Source organism: Melanostigma gelatinosum (assembly GCF_949748355.1).
Source record: "Melanostigma gelatinosum genome assembly, chromosome: 8".
In the NCBI taxonomy this organism is placed as follows: Eukaryota; Metazoa; Chordata; class Actinopteri; order Perciformes; family Zoarcidae; genus Melanostigma; species Melanostigma gelatinosum.
This window is the reverse complement of record NC_136641.1, coordinates 5,472,713-5,490,917: the sequence shown is the minus strand read 5'-3', so window position 1 is coordinate 5,490,917 and position 18,205 is coordinate 5,472,713. Positions and strand designations below refer to the sequence as shown.

The 18,205-nt window shown below is 42.8% G+C and overlaps 2 protein-coding genes across 3 annotated transcripts in view; both read right to left on the bottom strand.

Moving 5' to 3' along the window:
* Positions 1-753: 753 nt before the first annotated feature.
* On the bottom strand, positions 754-5,529 carry dpm1 (dolichyl-phosphate mannosyltransferase subunit 1, catalytic). The gene is made up of 9 exons (XM_079274241.1): positions 5,377-5,529; positions 4,570-4,669; positions 4,270-4,303; positions 4,105-4,181; positions 3,534-3,559; positions 3,088-3,183; positions 2,919-2,987; positions 2,713-2,827; positions 754-1,052 (listed from the first exon to the last, which is right to left on the bottom strand). The coding sequence occupies exons 1-9, from the start codon at positions 5,505-5,507 to the stop codon at positions 948-950; spliced, it is 753 nt and encodes a 250-aa protein (XP_079130367.1). The 5' UTR covers positions 5,508-5,529; the 3' UTR covers positions 754-947.
* A 1,645-nt stretch (positions 5,530-7,174) lies between these two features.
* The window catches only part of LOC306781367 (collagen alpha-1(XX) chain-like), a 31,906-nt gene continuing 20,875 nt past the window's right edge, over positions 7,175-18,205 (bottom strand). Inside the window, exons 22-42 of one of the 2 annotated variants that reach the window (XM_079274193.1) lie at positions 17,381-17,527; positions 17,092-17,148; positions 16,563-16,601; positions 16,335-16,473; positions 15,847-15,989; positions 14,920-15,029; positions 14,074-14,232; positions 13,883-13,960; positions 12,972-13,058; positions 12,836-12,889; positions 12,205-12,300; positions 12,040-12,093; positions 11,883-11,936; positions 11,735-11,788; positions 11,173-11,244; positions 10,029-10,064; positions 9,850-9,916; positions 9,566-9,754; positions 9,326-9,403; positions 9,073-9,234; positions 7,175-8,367 (exon numbers count right to left, since the gene is read on the bottom strand). In XM_079274193.1, coding sequence (XP_079130319.1) covers positions 8,336-8,367; positions 9,073-9,234; positions 9,326-9,403; positions 9,566-9,754; positions 9,850-9,916; positions 10,029-10,064; positions 11,173-11,244; positions 11,735-11,788; positions 11,883-11,936; positions 12,040-12,093; positions 12,205-12,300; positions 12,836-12,889; positions 12,972-13,058; positions 13,883-13,960; positions 14,074-14,232; positions 14,920-15,029; positions 15,847-15,989; positions 16,335-16,473; positions 16,563-16,601; positions 17,092-17,148; positions 17,381-17,527 — 1,907 coding nt within the window. In that variant the 3' untranslated portion in view covers positions 7,175-8,335. The remainder of the gene's footprint in view (positions 8,368-9,072; positions 9,235-9,325; positions 9,404-9,565; positions 9,755-9,849; positions 9,917-10,028; positions 10,065-11,172; positions 11,245-11,734; positions 11,789-11,882; positions 11,937-12,039; positions 12,094-12,204; positions 12,301-12,835; positions 12,890-12,971; positions 13,059-13,882; positions 13,961-14,073; positions 14,233-14,919; positions 15,030-15,846; positions 15,990-16,334; positions 16,474-16,562; positions 16,602-17,091; positions 17,149-17,380; positions 17,528-18,205) is intronic. The other variant, XM_079274194.1, reaches the window with a different exon arrangement.

Genomic DNA, 18,205 nt, shown 5'->3' with positions numbered 1-18,205 from the left:
ACTTTAACATAAATAGTCAAAGACAACAGGCCTTGATAATCCAGCCTTGCACATGACATTTCATTGGTGAATGGCGTAAAGCAGGATGCTAATTGTCCATACAATTTTTTATTTTTTTAATCCATGAATTCATATTCATCCTGCTGCGACCCCCTGGGTGACATTTCCATTCGTGTATTTGAGGCGATGTACAAGCTGGTACCTGTTGAAAGCTGCTGCCTCAGCAAACAGTGTCACACACCATGTGCAGGGGATGAGATGTGGTGGAAAGACTAAGAATAAGCTAGTAAGTGGACCTTTTGAGCGGTTTTCCTTTAATCAAACTACTGTTTCAACTGTCAGGAATGAACTTAAGCGTTCAACTCTTTTCGACATTATCAGAATCATCCAGGACAGGTTTAGACTGGATGCTCATGAAGGTTAAAAACTTTGGAGGGCATAGAGTTAGTTGAAACTGCTCGTGTTCAGAGAAATCAGCTCTGATCTTGGCAGCCGGTTGTTCTCCATAACACATTTAGGCGTTTGACTCATTGTAAAAAGAAAAGGTCACAAACAGAAAAAAACTGAGCCAACAATACAAACGGTTTAATTTGATACAAACAACCACAGGTGTAGCAGTATAACATGTACTTACACCCATCTGACAGCCGTGTTTCTGTAGAGTTCAGTCAGCTGTCTGGACTGGGAATGGTGAGACACTATGCGCTCTGTTCAGGGGCTGATGGGAATGTAAAGCACTATGTTCCTTCAGTATTGGGGGACGACTACTGACAGCAAATGACTGTATATTTAAGTCTCTCTTGTCGTTTGCCGTCATGTCACAGTCTGACCACGGGCATGTGGAGCCTTTTCCCTTCTATTTAAATTCTGATGCTACTGTATTAAAGACAGCGACACTGAAAGGAGCACTATATACACGACTGTGGGACGTCCAAACTGAGTACTGATCATGTCGTGGCGAAGAGTGTGATCAGTCCTTTCACGAATGACACAATCTCGTTCCCTCCGAGTTTGGACTCTCCATAAACTCGATCCACAAAGGAAATAGGTACCTGTTGTTTGGAAGAAGAAGAAGAAGAAGAAGAGAGAATTGTTTTGTGTTCTTAAATTTGCATCGTAAAAATCACAACTCTGGCTTCCGATTTAGGTCTTGAGGGGTTAAGCGAAGCTAAAACGTAATGATATTTCTGGGCAGATTCTCTGTTTTTACACCGCTTAAGTTTTGGAAAAGTCATGGACCCTTGCTTCACAGAGGTATCATAAAGTACGCGTTGTTCTGTGAGTGGGGCGACATCAGGTCTTCACTTGGAATAGTGATTCATAAGACATGGCTTTAAAGGAGACCTGGGGCCCGTGGCATATTTCGGTTAGTCCGACTCATTTTACGTTGATTCTGTTCCATGAAGCTAATTCGACATAGTTCAAGCTCAGTTACTATGGCAACTTATGTTGGGAAACTTAAGCTTTGTTTATACTCGTGCTTGGCGCCGTAGCACGAGTATTAACGGAGGTGTTTATACTGTGTGCGCTGCACTATTCACCTAAACCCCAGAGGACGTACAAACAAAATGAACTGTGTAGAGCCTGGTCTGGGGCCGGCTAACTGTAAAACTAACCTGGTGGGAAAGCAATGATTTTACCACAGACTGTCAGGAGTGATGCCAAATCATTTGACTTTATTAACCACTATCAGTCAAAAAAATGTAAATTTACAGAGAAACTTAAACGATACATGAAATAAATTATACAATGAGGAATGATAATATATAAACATACCGACATGTTTATTATATGGTATGTGATAGCAAACGTTTAGGCGTATGCTACATTAAATAAGTCCCAATAGAGTGATAATAGCTACATAAACCGTTCAATTGCAAAACAAAAATATTGACCAGAAATATAGTAACTGAATCCTCTATTTTGCAGATCGGAAACCATGTTTAAAAGGTATTGTTGGCTGTGTGGTTTAACATTTACTTATTTTAAGGCTTTACTCAATCTCTTTTTGGTAGCTTTCTTTTTTTTTTAAATAGATATTTTATTATAGATATTTTAATAACCAACAGGTGTTCTGTTCTCACTGTACTGTTTTAATGTACTGTGCCCAAGATTTAATTAGTGTTGTATCAAAATAGTTGCTCAGAAACCGACCGTTCCAATGAACATAACTTTTCTAGGATGGCGTGATGGAACCACCACCTGATATCGTTTACAATGCTGAGCAAAGGTGTCTGGGTAAAACATAGTTTCCCCCAATCCCAACAACAAAATCGTGGCTGGTGAGCCATGAAATTAATGTTAAGCCCTGCCTACAAGTCATGTGACGACACAAGACAGCTTTTTCAGGTCATATTCCCCAACAGCCATAGTGTCTGGACATAAAAATCTGCCTCCAAGTCATGGAAAGGTATTGGTAAAAATGTGTATAAACCCTGCAAGCTAGTCTCTCGAGTCTATTCATTATTGTCATAATGAATTCACATGTCTGAGTTTAGTGTTTTTTAAGATAGACCAAGACCAATGTCATCCGGATGCAGAAACAGCTGTGAAATGAACCTTACTTTGTTTCACAAACCTGAAAGTGGGTTTAAAAACTGATTTCTAATACTTTTCACATCCGATGAAAAATGGAGAATCTAAAGAAATATCATCACTACATACCTTAATGTGTACTAGGTAAATACATGAATGAATGAATTCGGGCCTCACTTCTCCGATTGTGTAGTTGAGCTGTCTGGCGCGGACGATCATCTCCATTTGAAAGACGTAACCTTTGGACACGCACCGCTCAACCAGACTGTCCAACACCGCCTTCTTATACAGCCTGATGTCAGTGAGGGGAAAACAACACAGCAGGTGTGAGAAAACACGTCCCCGTGCATGTGGAAAAAGTCAGTGGCACGAGCACCACTTACCTGAAGCTGCCCGTGAGGTCTGAAGCACCGGGTCTCAACAGCACTTGAGACAGAAAGTTGGCTCCCCGACTGTGAACGAGAGAAGGAGACAGAAGACGGAAAGGAAAATCAAAGCTCAGCCTCTTGTCTCTCATAAGACGGGTGAGCGCTGATGATGGCGTGCAGCTACCTGATGAGTTTCCTGCGCAGGTCCCAGCCGTATACGCCCCCGCTCCCCTGGTAACGAGTACCAGACACCAGGTCGTAGTTACCTTCCTTCTGCTTTCTGACAAACAACACAAAACGGTTTAAATAGAAGATTTCTGCACAAGTTCTCTGTCATTTGTGGCACTGCAGCTAAATGCTGTTTGTTTGTTTGAGATATATATACACACACACACACACACACACACACACACACACACACACACACACACACACACACACACACACACACACACACACACACACACACACACACACACACACACACACACACACACACACACACACACACACACACACACACACACACACACACACAAATTCATTTTGTGTATACAAATTAAAATACGGTAAAAAATTAATTAATAACAAAATCACACGATAAACAAATGGAAATTAAGTAACACTTACTCAATAAATTCTGGGATGAATTTCGGCTGGAAAAAAAAAAAGTCAAAGAACGATCAAATAATATTCCGTCCAAAATGATTCACATAATATTGAAATTACATGAAAGAGTATTTGAAATTGTAGGCATGATAGAGATGAGAGTGTTGATGAGGAAAATGGAGCAGGTAAACTCACATCTCCGATTCAAATACCAACAAAATTGCGATTCAGTGAATCAGTCATAGGATCAGCTGGGGCTAAAATGATAAGATGATTAATGGATTTGTTGTTAGAACTAGTCAAACTATTTGTCGATCGATTAGTCATTAATCATCAATCTTTAAGCAAAAATACCCTCTCTGGCACCAGCTGCTTCAACGTGAGGATTTGCATCTTTGCCTCGTGTGACGATATATTTTTAGGGTTTAGACTGTTTGGACAAATCAAGCAATTTGAAGACTGCATGTTGGGCTTCAGGAAATTGTGATTGTGGGAAATTGTAGATTTCTTTCAATATTTGTTGATCCTCGAATCAGCTTCATGTGTTCATGTGGGCCTATTGTAGACACACAATGTAACCAGCTCTACTCACATGATGGGAAAGATCTGCGTCCATGATAAAGATGAAGTTCCCAGTAGCATGCTTCATGCCATGTATGTACGCAGTGCCTTTGGAAGGAAGCAGAAGAGCTCATCAGTCGTTGGCAAAGGTTACTAGAACATAGAATACACCGTTTTTACACAGTTTTGAACTTACCGAGGCCTAGTTTCTTCGCTCTTGGCCGTAGAAGCTGAACCACAGAAAAGAGAGATTAGGAGTCTGCATAAAGATCCCATGCACCATCATCTTACTAGAACCAACGGTTAATGTTACAGAGACAAGCTATGTAGGAAAACAATGTAAATCATACGTTACTTGTTGTCTCTATGAAGATGTTAATCAATTCTAATACTTTTATCACATTGTAAGAAATGCATTGTTTGGTTCCTCACAAAGGAGGTATCTGCAACGTGAATCCCAGCGTCTTCACTGTAGGGCGGGGGTTTCTTAACTCACTATTTTATCTTCTCCATAGATTTTCTGCAACTGCTCTGCCACCTCCAATGTCCCATCCGGGCTTCCGTCGTCAATGACAATTATCTCGTAGTTATAGCCACTGTAAATACAAGGCAAGGCAAGTTTATTTGTATCGCACATTTCAACAACAAGGTAATTCAAAGTGCTTCACATGAAACCATTAAAAGCATCAAAACATAAGGCAAAAGAAAAGGAGATTTAAAAACAATTAAGAACATTCATTAAAACATTAAAAAACAGTGCAAGAAATAAAATGCAGAAATGCAGGAAATTGATTCATATATTAATTGAACGTGGTTCAATTAAAGGCAGCAGCAAACAGAAAAGTCTTCAATCTTGATTTAAATGAGCTGAGGGTCTCAGCAGACCTGCAGCTTTCTGGGACTTTGTTCCAGATGGATCAGAAAAACTGAACGCTGCTTCTCCATGTTTAGTTCTGACTCTGGGAACAGAAAGTAGACCGGTCCCAGACGACCTGAGGGGTCGGGATGGTTCATAAGGTAGTAGCAGATCGGAGATGTATTTGGGTCCTAAACCATTCAGTGCTTTGTAAACCAACAGCAGCAATACAACACATTAAACTGAGTTATATACTGTTTGAACCTTTAACACACACAAAGTAAATCCAAAACTACAAAAGTGGGCTGGAGCAAGCTAGTTCACTTGATAATAAAGCTCGTTATTTTCTCCCTCTGGTTTAGTGACAGCTCATCACAGGCATTAGCTAACTTACCACTACAGCAAAGTTAGCTAGCCGAGCAGCTTTGCTGGCTCCCCGGAACTCACCTTTCACCGAAATATTTCACCAGAAGCCACACTATCAAGGGTAGGTTTTCCCTTTCGTTGTAGGTCGGTAATAGTATTGAGTATTTATCCTCACTATCCCGGTATGGGTGCGAAGTTTTTTGGCTTGCCATAGCGATGTGTATCTACGGCAAGATAACCACACTGCGTAACATTTAAAGTGTTCTACAACATCCTGTTTATGTTTTTCAAAATAAATTAAGGTAACAGTGTAACTAGTTTGGTAAATAAAATGGATGTTTTACTGAACTAGAAAATGCATTGGAATGCTGAAAGCTGAAATGAATCTCAAAAACATTGCTGAAAATAGATATCCAATTTTTAAAAAAATTGCAAAAAGCTTAATAATTCAAAAAGTTGAAAGATTACAAATATGAAGTTATATCACCCCTCTCCTGAAAGAGCTGAACATTTTGATATTCAAACGGTTTCTGTAGCTTAAAAGAATTCCAGCGGTAGTGATATTTGTTGTAGTAGTAGTAGAAGTTGTAGTAGAAGTATTATTAGCAGCATAAGTATTAGTAGCATTTGAATAAGTACTAGCTGTTGTGGTATAAGTAATAATAGCAGTGGTAGTGGTAGTCATAGTTGAAGTAGTAGTAGTAGTAGTAGTAGTAATACTAGAAATATTAGCAGTAGTAGTAGTTGTCGCAGTATTAGTAAGAGCATTCATTATTTCAACAAAAAAGACTAATTTTGAGCTAAACGTTTAAATACAGTTAATCCATGAGGCTTTTATTTTGAAAGGGTGGGGCTGGGTGGGGGAGGGAGGCGGAGAGGAGACATAATCATGTTTGACACATAAACAGAGGTTATTAAATGACAGGCTTCATCACAAGCATTTCAGTTAGGATTCATTCTGTGGGGCTTTTATTTTAAAATGTAAATTTCACACTGATTCTGACACGGCCTGACCTCGCAACAATGATTATAGAAAATATTGCTTCGTGATACCATCACAGGCTTATTACAACTACCCTTTAGGGCAGTGACTAAACATGGTCATCTTTATTTTGAAAAATAAACAGACATTCCTAAAACAAACCGGAAACTGTACCACTGAGGCTAACTTAATGAAGCCGCTGGGGATGGAACCGGAACTTCCATTGTGCTCTTCGAAATAGACACCACTGGCAACAACTATCTCTTCGCCACCGTTCCTACAAAGGACTTTGACATTATTATTATCTTTATTAATTCCTGCCAGCTATTTTATTTTCTCTTGGCCTCCATAGGGAGGTTGGAGGTAAGGTTTAGCCTCAGAACAGCAACCCTTGGACAGATTCAGTGGCACAATCCAAATGTCCCCCCTGAAGCTTTAACCCCTGAACCCTCAAGGACTTAGTTACGTTACCTGATAAGTGGGAGAGACTGAGGGCTTGAAATATTCATTTAATATTTTTTACTCTCTAATTTGAACGTCTTCCAGGCTCTTTTCTCACAAGATGGGAGGTAATTTCAGATAATCTATTGACAAAATAAAATATTTGATAAATAAATATCCTCAGATTTCATGTTTATTGAAGTGATAGGATGCCGAGTTTGCCTCAGGGAATTACCCACAAATCATTGCAATGTGACGGGGTTACCAGTGGACGCATGGAGCAGTAAGAAAAAAAGAAGGTAAACAAAGAGGACTGCTCACGTGTGTTCTCACGTGTGGTCTTCTTCAATTTACACAGAAATATTAAGGGTTAAAGATGGAACAAAAAATAACCATGAAATCAGAGAATATTTATTTATTTATTCATCAAATATTTTACTTTGTCATTGAAGCAGTTTCGACAAAAACGAGTAAACAGATTATATGAAGTTACCTCTCATCTTGTGAGGAAAGAGCCTGGAACAAGTTCAAATCAGGGAGTACAAAGTATAAAATAAATACACACAATTACACATCATATTTATTGTCGTTTTCATGTTAACGTGATGTGTTGCAGCAAAATGCTGTCCCATTCCTATTCACACCATCTCAAGCCCTCACACTCAACCACTTACCAGGTGATGTCAGTAAGTCCTTGTGGGTTCAGGGTTTGAAGCTTTAGGGGGGACATTGGGATTGGACCTGGGATTGGACCAGTGTCTTGCTTAAGGACACTTTAGCAAGACAAGCTTGCTGTCATGCAGGGATAGAATTTCACTCCACTAAAGTATCCTGTCGCTTAGCATAGACAAGTTTTGCAAGAAAAAAAAAAAAACACTTCATCAGACATATTGATGAAATTTTATTAAAAGGATTAAAAAAAGAAATCTCTCACTCACACACACACACACGCACACACACACACGTTTATCACCTAAACCCCATTGAAACCAGAAAATGTAAACATGAATTTTCAATGCAAAAAGCTACAACATAAAATATCATAAATGAATAACTGCATACAGTGAATATAATAAACATACAAATGATCATACAAAGGACATTCTCACAGTATCATCGAGGCAGTTAAGGTTAAAATGGCAAATGAAATATGTAGAAATGTAACAGATGGCTAAACTACTTGGCATTGATACAGTGCATGAATACATGAACATAGTAATGAAAAGTTTCAGTGCGAATAGGGTGTATAAGACAGCACTTGACTGAATGCGAAAATACTTTCCTTTATGATGCTGACTGCTCTTTAAAACACTATTCTATATGAGAGAGCTTCCTACTTATTCTTGGTTCATTTCTCAGTCATTTGTTTTTTAAAGTCAAAGAACATGGTAACATGAGGATCCGGGAGAGATCCTTCCTCTAGTGCTTCCTTTTTCCACGATGAAGCTTGTGAGGCTTCCGCATCAGTCAGTGGCAAGTTCATCACAGCAAACCTCTTTAGTGCTTCTTCTTTTCTTTTAGCTCCATTCCTGATCTGGCATTCAGCGCCAAAGGAACCATAGTCATTTCAACCCGACGTCAGGCACCGTAGCGTGGCTAGCTGCTTGTTAATATCCTTTAGGGCTGGTAGCCATAATAAGGGTCTTCTTCTGTGTGAAGAGAGCACACACAAAGAGAGTCAACGCGTAAGACCACCACTGTACTCGGTAGTGTTGTTGTGGCAATAAATTAATGGCACATAACACACATGGTTCATGCCAATAAGCATTTCACCACTCTAATTAACTTAACCATAACTTTAAAGCTGCTTTGATAAATGATTTCATCTTATATAGGAGTAGTGACGAACCCACAGAGATTTATCCCCTGAGTTTGCAGTGACCCTCAGCAATACAGAGCTTTTTAAGCATCTCATTGATTTGGCTTGATGTGCAACCATTTCTACAGTGTCTGCTGGATTTATAATTAGGCAACCGTTTGCTCACACTTTTACCATTACAACACTGTATAAGTTCAATGTCAATGGTGCATTTACAGCTTGTTGTGCTGCCCAAAAGTGGCCAAAAAAAAATCTACTGTCTGCCTGTTCGGGAGCAAAAAAGACAGTAAATCTAAAAGTAATGGTTTGTTCTGGAAAATGGAAAGCATGGGCTGTTAGACGTCTGAGGTAGATGTTGAGAAGTTTACGCAACACGTGAAATTCTTTACAGTTTTCATTCCAGAAGAATTCCAGTTTCCTCATAGAAACCCTCTTCACCCACCCACTGCTACACACCAGTGAAAGGCTGCTGGACCGGGATCATCGTGTCTTAACATGTGTCATTCGAGTTCGTGGACCTTTCCTGGTAGCTAACCTGTTTCCTGTGGAACCCGTTGGCAGCCTCCACTGCTGTCACACACGCCCGATGGTCCACCCTCGCCTTGTTGTCCGGGAGGTCCGGCGATTCCTGCGGGTCCTGGTTTACCATCGTCTCCGTTGGAACCCAGGCTCCCCAGCTTGGACTCACCTGGAGGACCTGCGGATACACAGAAGGCACACATCAGTACAGGGTTGTGTGCTGGTGATTATATTACAGTGGTATATACAAATGACTCCTAGAGAGGTACCTGCAAATCCTTTGACCCCTGTGGGCCCCTGGATATTGGTCCCTGCATTACCTTTCCCCCCTGGGAAACCTCTTCTTCCTGTAGAGAAAGCAAGAGACAAATCGGCATCGACAAAGCTTACAATAATATTTCACTGGAGCCTAAAAATTGGACAAATTCATAGTTTATAAATGCCCAGACTTATATTTACAGTTGCTTGACAAACAATGAGAATTTGGTTGGATTGTTTTGGAGTCTGACCCTGTTCTCCTGGATATCCACCCCTGCCAGAGGTCCCCCTTGCACCGACACGCCCCTGGGTGCCCCTGGCGCCCGGTGGGCCCTTGGGCCCGGGTATGCCAGGTTCCCCGGGGGGCCCCACCGGCTCCTCAATAGGAGCAGGCTTACGACTCATCTCGTTAATGAACATGTCGAGCTTCAACACCTCGTCTGAAAAAAAAAAAACTCGGAATGAAATATGTTTGAAAGTTACATTGAGCGAGTTAAACATGCAGATATCAGCGCTCGCTAAACTGACCACTTACTATGCACTAGCTGCTCACAGGCCTGTGTGACCAGTTGGTAGATCATGGCCATAGACTGAGGTTCCCCCTGTTACACATCAGCAGATTTAAACGAGAACAAAGTTATATTTTGAAATGTAACTTATACGCATATCCACTGCAGTGAGAAGACTTATTATACAATCATAGCTGTAACCCACCTTCTCTCCTCGCTCCCCTTTACCCCCCGGAAGACCCTGTGAAGCAACAGATACACGAGTATGAAGAGGATTACCAGAGCTTCTCCCTGATCTCTCACCTCCTCACCTTTCCCACTCCTGCAAAAAGCTAGATTGCATTTTAAACTCCATAGTCGCTTTCGTCGTAGCAGTACAGTGGAATTTAACTGCAGGAGATTATTGCATGGATTGTGATGACAAACTAAATTGTGCACTACTACGCAGAGGAAACGAGGTGACCGTCAGCGCTGATTCATGCCCAGAAACTGTCATTTAAACGTAGTATGATTCATGTCCATCTGTACATCATCAGGTTTGAAGCTCTGCAGGTCTGAGACAACAAGACGTTTCCTCTGAGGAAGACTCTCCACTGGATCACAAGCTGTCAGTGCGTCGCGATGGTGTGATGACCCCTCCCTTCCACTAGGGGTCTGTGTCCTGGTTGCTGTCTATTCTGTGTTGCAGGACGTTAATCCGCCGCCGATGAGCCACACCTGAGCCTGCTGGAAGTACCAGCTATAAAGAGGCACCGTCTGACCATGGCTGTGGTCCTCCCCCCTTTGGCTGCTCTACTCTCCTGGGCTGGCACGGCTGCTGCGTCGTTGGATTGATTGATTAGTTTAGTTATTTGTTCTTTAAATAAATGTCTATTTATTACTTTTCCACTCGTCTTGTCTCCCTTATGTTGCAGCCTTGGAGCCGGGTTGTAACAATGGGGAGAGCTCTGCTGTTGGAGGGCGTGAAAGAAGCGAATGTGGTTGGACACAGACTCTCACTGGCCAACCTTTAAGGTATGATAATGTATTCTTTCTAAAGGCCATCCTGTATCCAAGTGTGCCACAGGTGAGTGTAACCAGGGAATTAACAAAGGTGCGCTCACGCCCCCCCCCCCGCATAAACTGGCCATGTGTCATTTACACATCAACTTTGTCTTCCCTTTGCGTTCCTTATGTGTGTAAAGGCTGTCGGGACTCTTGTGGGTGTAACATTTTTCTTTGAAGGTCCCAAGAACTAGTAGAGCGGCTTAGGTGTCTGTAAATATAGCACGTATATTTCTAACCAATGTTCACTGTGAATTACATGTTCACGACATAACCAAATGTGAAGACAGGCCCTCTGGTCTTACCGTAGGTCCCACATGTCCTGAGAAGCCCCTGTCCCCTGTAGGCCCCGGGTGTCCGGGCATTCCCTGGAAACCCTGTAAAATACAAATCGATGGATGTGTGGAGCAGAAAGACAAACGAAAAAACATGACATACAGTCAAAGCCGTTTCCTGAGCTCCCGAGCCAATAGTGGTGTAGGAATGATCCATTCCAGAGAGGGGACTCTCTGCTGTTGACACTGCTCCAGCTGGGGGCCACAATACAGACTTCCCAGGTCTGGGAAGGTGGGTTTATTACATGCCAGGCTGGACGTCGCTCTACAAATCTTGTGTACACATCCTGGGTCCAGTAATGCCGGGCTTTGGGCTGAAGGGGGTGCTAGAGGAAAGCTCAAAACGGGACCAAAATGGAAACGGCTCATTCGCTCTCAGTAAATTCAATGTGTCCACATATCCACAGTAGGTTTCATGGCCATTAAGATATCACTTTTTCAAAATTCCGTGTCACGGTCAAATTCGGACCCCACGGTGACACCAAAGTCAAAATTCTACACACCGTGGCTCTAAAATGAAATCCAGTCTTACCCGGGGTCCAGTGATGCCGGGTCCACCGATGTTGCCTTCGAGCCCCCTAATGCCCTGTGTACAACGCACATAGCAGAGAGATGAGGACAAATGAAAAGGGACACAGGGTCACCGCTGACATGTGGCATTCTGGGATCACGCAGCTCACCTGAGGGCCTGGAATCCCCACCTCTCCTTTTGGACCTGGAGGTCCTGGTGAACCCTGCAGAGAAAGACAACAGCGAGGTTGGAGAGAGGGCGAGGACAGGCAGAGGAATGTGTTCTCTCTTCAATTTCTGTGTTTTGGTGACTCAGTTTAGACTCACCTGGACCCCTGGTCGCCCAGGTTCTCCTTTCCCCCCCCTTGCACCAGGTGGACCCTAAAAAGGAAAATAAGAAAACACAAACATTGTATACAAAACACTAGATTCATGAGTCCATAAGACCATGGTTAATAACACTACATATTTAAAGCTAAGCAGGTTACTCACCGCTTTACCCTGCATGGCCATGCCTCGGGGCCCCGTGCTGCCCAGGGGTCCAAGACCTCCCTCTAATCCAGACTTTCCTGGAGGACCCACCTCCCCCTAAAACACAGAGAAAGTAACTTGAAGTCATCAATTTGGAGCTCCACATGAGTGTGATCTGGTGATTTAACAGTAAAATCATGTTTTAGTTAGAGGCACGCCTTGGAGCCTCGAACTAAAACATGATTTTACTGTTAAATCACCAGATCACACTCATGTGGATCACACTGGTGATTGTATAGTGATGCCCGGATCGATCTGCAGCAGATGAAAGAAGAACGCGTAGCCAATGGAAAGAGGAGAAACTGATGTGAAAAGCAGTTTTGGAAAGAGATTTTGTTCACCTCTGCCAACTTTAGCCACATTGTTCTCACCCCTGATACTCCTAAAGACACACCTGTATTTTGTATCTTGTGGATGTATTTCTTTTCTATCGCGTTCCCTACAAACACTAACCAGAGTGCATCTGGTCCTTGTGCATAAATGTAACAATCTAAACTAAACCTGTGTTTGCTGTGGTGTTTGCTTTCCAGCTGACGGAGCAACACTCTAGTTTCTAAATGTCACTAAGCCTGAAGAAATATTTTCATCTCACCTTTAGGCCTTGCTCTCCCTTCTCACCTTTCTCACCACGAGGACCTGGCTTTCCCTGGGGGGGAGCAAAATAATTCGGTCAACAGGTTACCAAACAGCTGGATCACACACAGAAAGGAGATCTGGTGGTGACATACAGTGGGTCCAGGGGAACCGGAGGCTCCGGGGATGTCGGAGGAGCAGGTGCAGGTGTAGGCCGGGGCGGGACAGCTCTCCTCATCTCTCTGACACACAGGCAGACATTCACGACAGAGACATTAAGCCAGCTGTTGCCGTCACAAGTACGTTACTACGCTCTCCTGAAGTATTTCTCACTGTTGTATAACCACTGGGAAAGAAAAGGGATGAAAGCAATATGATGGTGTAGGAAGGAAGTTAACGTACAGGCGAATATTTTAGGTATAGTCACAGTGTTCAGGTATATAATCAGTTGGTTTTTTTCCACAATGGCTAAATTTAGATTCAAACCTCACATTTGAGAAGCTACAATGGGGAGCAAAGCAAACTGCGCGGTGACCCTGTGGTTCCTCCAGAGCGTCAGGCTCAGTGAAACATGGAGCATCCAACGGGAAGAGTAAGGGGCTCCTACGTAAATCCTCATTTGGACAAACAGCTTTTTTCTATTCAGGGAATCAACACAAGGAACTCCTTACCTTCAGGACTCCAACTGGCTCCTGACTGAAATAATGTAAAACTCAAACTGAAACAGTTTTTGAAGAGGTTTCAGTCATGCAGCCATGAATGATCTGGTGTTTCTGCTTTTACATTTTCTTGTTGAGTTCTCAGTTGTGTACATATTCATTGTTGAGTTTGTGTTTTGCATTGTCTCTCGTCTACTTGTTGTGGAGCTTCGTGTGTTTTTAAAGACCCACTGGGGGGACGGGCATTGTAAGTTTGCGGTGTGTGGCATCGGTTTATGCTACATACTCGTCCCTTTACAAATATGCATTGAATAAACAGAAATTGGTTCAAACACAGCCTCAGATCTCACTATGCCGACACCACGATGGAGCTGAGTAAATGTAAATATGAATGGTAACAGACTGACCACCCCGGGCAGGTCACAGCAGGTGTCCTCTGAAGCCCACGAGGTGTTGCACACAATTTCAAAGGACTGCAGCTGGAACTGGAAACGATGAAGAACACAGGGGACAGTAAGGGCACAGGACAGAAGAAAGATTACCAGTCTTTTATATCCGTGTATATATGTCTTATCAAATAGAACAGAATAAAACGTACCGGTGCGGATCCACTATTGGGTCCTCTGGTCTTCACCAGTTTTCCCAGCATCTCAAAGCCGTCGGTCGGTAGGCTGCCTAGAGGGCGGGCAGGCCTCTCCCCCACATGCTGGCAGTCCACAGACAGGGACACACTCACCTGGCTGACCGACAGGTGAACCTGCCAATCACAATTATGATATTAGACCCAGGTAGTCAGGGGCTCCCCCTCTGCCCCAGAGCACCTAGTTCCTCCTACCATAACTCTCTGTCTTACTTTGATTCGGGTTTGGGATCAGACACTATATCTTCCGGAAGTCGTACTGAATGTAGAAAGGCGTGTATCGTGTCTGCGCGTTCAGATTCGACTGAGCTATGAGTCAGAGAAAGTTTTGTCTCCAATTGCAGGAATCAGGCGCTAATGTTTTTGAAGTACCTCAATGGCCTCCTCGTGTGTGTCATTATCACCGCGGCAGCTCCGACTGTCAACGAGAGGGAACAAATCAGCTGAACTACTAAAAAGAACCTGTTTTTAAAACTTTTCCCCTCGCACACTGCCTCATATCTCTCTATTCCCTTCTTTGCTCTTCGTCGTTATTACATGATGTATTTTCCTCAGCCCCTCTCGGGACAGCTGCTGAGATGATACTGTATGCGGAGTCTATCCCAAACCACCTCTTTCCAACATGCTCTTCCCTTTTATTACATGTCTTATTGGAGAGCACATAAAGATGACAAGGTAGCTGGTGGAAATAAGTATATATATATATATATATATATATATATATATAAAACATGACATGTTTTGGCTGAATGACAGTGAATGTCTTATTGACATCCAAGACTTGCTCAGTGTTTATTATCTCACCTTGTGAAAACTGCCATAGAACAGCCGGTGGACCTGCCGCTGGTCAAAGGTCAGCTCCTGCACTTCCCCCCTGTAGTCCAGACTGAAGTACACCAGATGCTTGGTGGTAGCTGTGGGGAGCACAAGACAGGAAGATCAACCTCTAACTCACACGATGTCCTGCATAAACCACAGGGACTCCGAAGAAGGTAAAGTCTGCAGCAAGGTGTTGTGATCTGGCTGTGTGTGAGGAAGAGACATAGATCATTATGACACAATCCCACATGCAGCGTCCTGCTGCTGGAAAAACTGACTGACTGCAACAAAAGTGTTTAAATAGTCACCAACAAATGCAGTATTTCCTCCTGTTTTAATATCTGGTAAGAACTACATTGCCCAGCTGTTTAAGGAAAGTACTGTACCGTATATTCATATTTACATCTTTAGTGGCAGACAGTAAGGAAGAGGGTTCTGGTACTGAGCTGCCGAGTGTTGGAGATATCGGCCTGAGAGATGTCTAACTTCTCTCCATCATACTGGATCTAGATGTCGCTCGGTTTGAAGTGCTCAAAGCATTTACAAAAACTCAACTGTCATGTCTCTGACCAGAAATCATGACCCGGCTACTCAAGATAACCCACAGACCCTTGTTGTGAGCAGTTTCATGTAGGAACTACTTTCTTTCTACCAAACTACACTACACCAACCGTATCACCGCGCAGAAGGAAGTGTCCAAAAGACCATAAACCATAAACCGTACTCAAAACATAACAGAAAGGCAGGTCTCTGAGAAGATGTTAAGAAGTGACTTCAGCCATGTTATGAGAGTTGGTCCAGTTTCTAGAGGTCCTGATGGCAAATTAAGACCGTGTGACCAAATATGAGACTACAGGGACGATGACGTTGCTTGCAGTTTGGGAGATGGAGGGATGCAGAGATGTCACTCACGGTCGAGCACCACTCCCATCTTGGGCTGGAAGTCGTTGTCAGTGAGCTGCCAGAGGGCGAAGGGCTCCCGGGGAGTATCCTGCAGCACGCGGAAGGCCATGCTGATGGTGTGTTCTGGAGAGAAACCTGCAGGGTGGATGAACCTGGAAGGGGGGAGGGAAATAAAAAGGTAAAGAGGACCTGCTTTAAAGACGCAGTAAACATGTTTGCAATTGCTGCATCTCTCTCTCTCTCTCTCTCTCTCTCTCTCTCTCTCTCTCTCTCTCTCTAATAAAGCAAAGAGCATAAAAATGAATCTTAGATGAAGCCAATTATCTTGCTGACTGTCTCGTTTAATTATATAGGCCATATAGAGGTATCAGTATTAAAGTGAGACTGTTTCATAACCAGTTCAAAGTTCGTCACAGTCACTTTAATGTGGGGCTACCTTCATGGATATTGGTGTAGAAACACACACGAAAGAAAAGCAGTAGGAGAGATGATCTCACGTGGTGCTCTGTGTCAGCTGCACGTCTCTGTACAAAGTGTAGGTGGGGAGGGTGTTGAAGACAAAGGGCTCGGCTGCCACGCCCTCCACAGACGAGTGGGCTGTCTTTGTCAGACCGAAGGCTTCCATCATGTCAAATCCTGAGACCATGACAGAACAAACAATGAGGTGTAACTTTTAGGACAACAAAAGCTTGACGTTTTATCTGTGCGAGGACAGCTTGTCTCACCTTTGACAATGCTGTTTCTGATGGTGACTTCAGGGCAGACTGTAACACAAGAGGGCAGCGTTGCATCGTTATGAACAGGGCAGAGAAACAGCCTTTTCAGTCCACAAACAGTATTCTAGTCTCACTATGGGCTCCAGGTGCACTACAAGGAATTTAATACTGATTATGCCTCAAGGAAAGAACTGCTACTGTTTTAATTAAATTTGTAAATACTTTTTGTTAAATGTGGAACACCAATAAATGACTGTAATGTCAATTGTTCAACTGTTTAGTAGTGTTCTGTAGTTATTTTGATAGAAAATGTGATTTTCTTACAGTGTAACTGGTTGAAAACTACACATTTAGTATTGTTTGGCCCGCGACTCTTTATATCTTTCTGTATATGGCCCACAATCAAAAAAGTTTCGACACCCCTGGTCTAGAGGATAAAATAAATAAAAAACTCATGTCAACAACAAGTCCCCAAGAGATAAAACTAATTCCTGTGCTCATCAGACTCATCTCTACGGAGGAACATATCTGCCCTCACCTTCGTTGTGGACGGGGTACATCCGGGGATGGATGGGAATTCTGGCAGGGGCTGTGGCTGTTAAAGGAAATCCAATCATGACACATTTAGCAAGAAGAATGTTCAGAAGTTTACAGATATTTGTATTGAGGTTCAGTATCAATCTATACATACAAATGACTGCTGGGTGAGCAACCTAGAAATCATTTATTCCAAAATTTGACATTTGTTCATTTAATAAGGGAATTTCTAATAAGCAGGTGTTGGCCAGCTTCAACATATTGTCGGTGTTACTGCGATTGGGCCAGACCTGTTGGGTGGAGGATGGAGACGGCGGCGCCCTCTGCCGAGCCGAGAAGCGAGTGCACGCTGATACGATACAGAGTCTCTGGTTCCAGATCAGTGAAGCAGTGACTGCTGCTGGACTCATCCACGGTTTCTTCCTTTGCTTGCTTGTCTATACACAATGCACACAGAGACAGGACATATACACACCAACATCATTGTCATTGCACAGAGTACAGGTACTGAGACATCGAAATGCAGTCTGGCATCAAACCAGAAGTGCAAAAAGCAGTGCAGAGTGATGTAGAGAGTATATACACAATAATATATGGAAGAAAGAGAATGTCCTTTTCATGTCCTAGCTTTCTCTCAAAGGAGGCGACTCTAGTCCACTTACAGTTCACACTGTGACAAGTTACTATTATTGGCCAGAAAATGTATTCTGATTCACTGGAACCACTTTATTAAAGAATCCCTGCAGTTCTGAAAGGTCCTTCACTGAAAAGTATCCGGGGGAGTTCTAGTCCTGAGGGAACAATTCTCCTTGCAATGAACTCATAAATTGCTCTTCAACTCATTGCTTCTATACTGCTATGTGGTAGTGTTTGAACTCAACTTCATTTTCTCCCTCATGCATCACTGTGTGCTATTGTGAAATGTTAAAGTCGGTGTCACCATCATACATGGCTGTCTATATGCAGGACGACATGGAGGAACGCTTCTGTGTGCAACACTTAGGTGAGGGAGATGGCACCATTTAACTTTTACTATTTCCATTTCATGAATATTTTTGCTGTTATTTTTGTGAGCTATAGATGTGATGAAATGTAAAACGCTTGTTTCTGTTGCA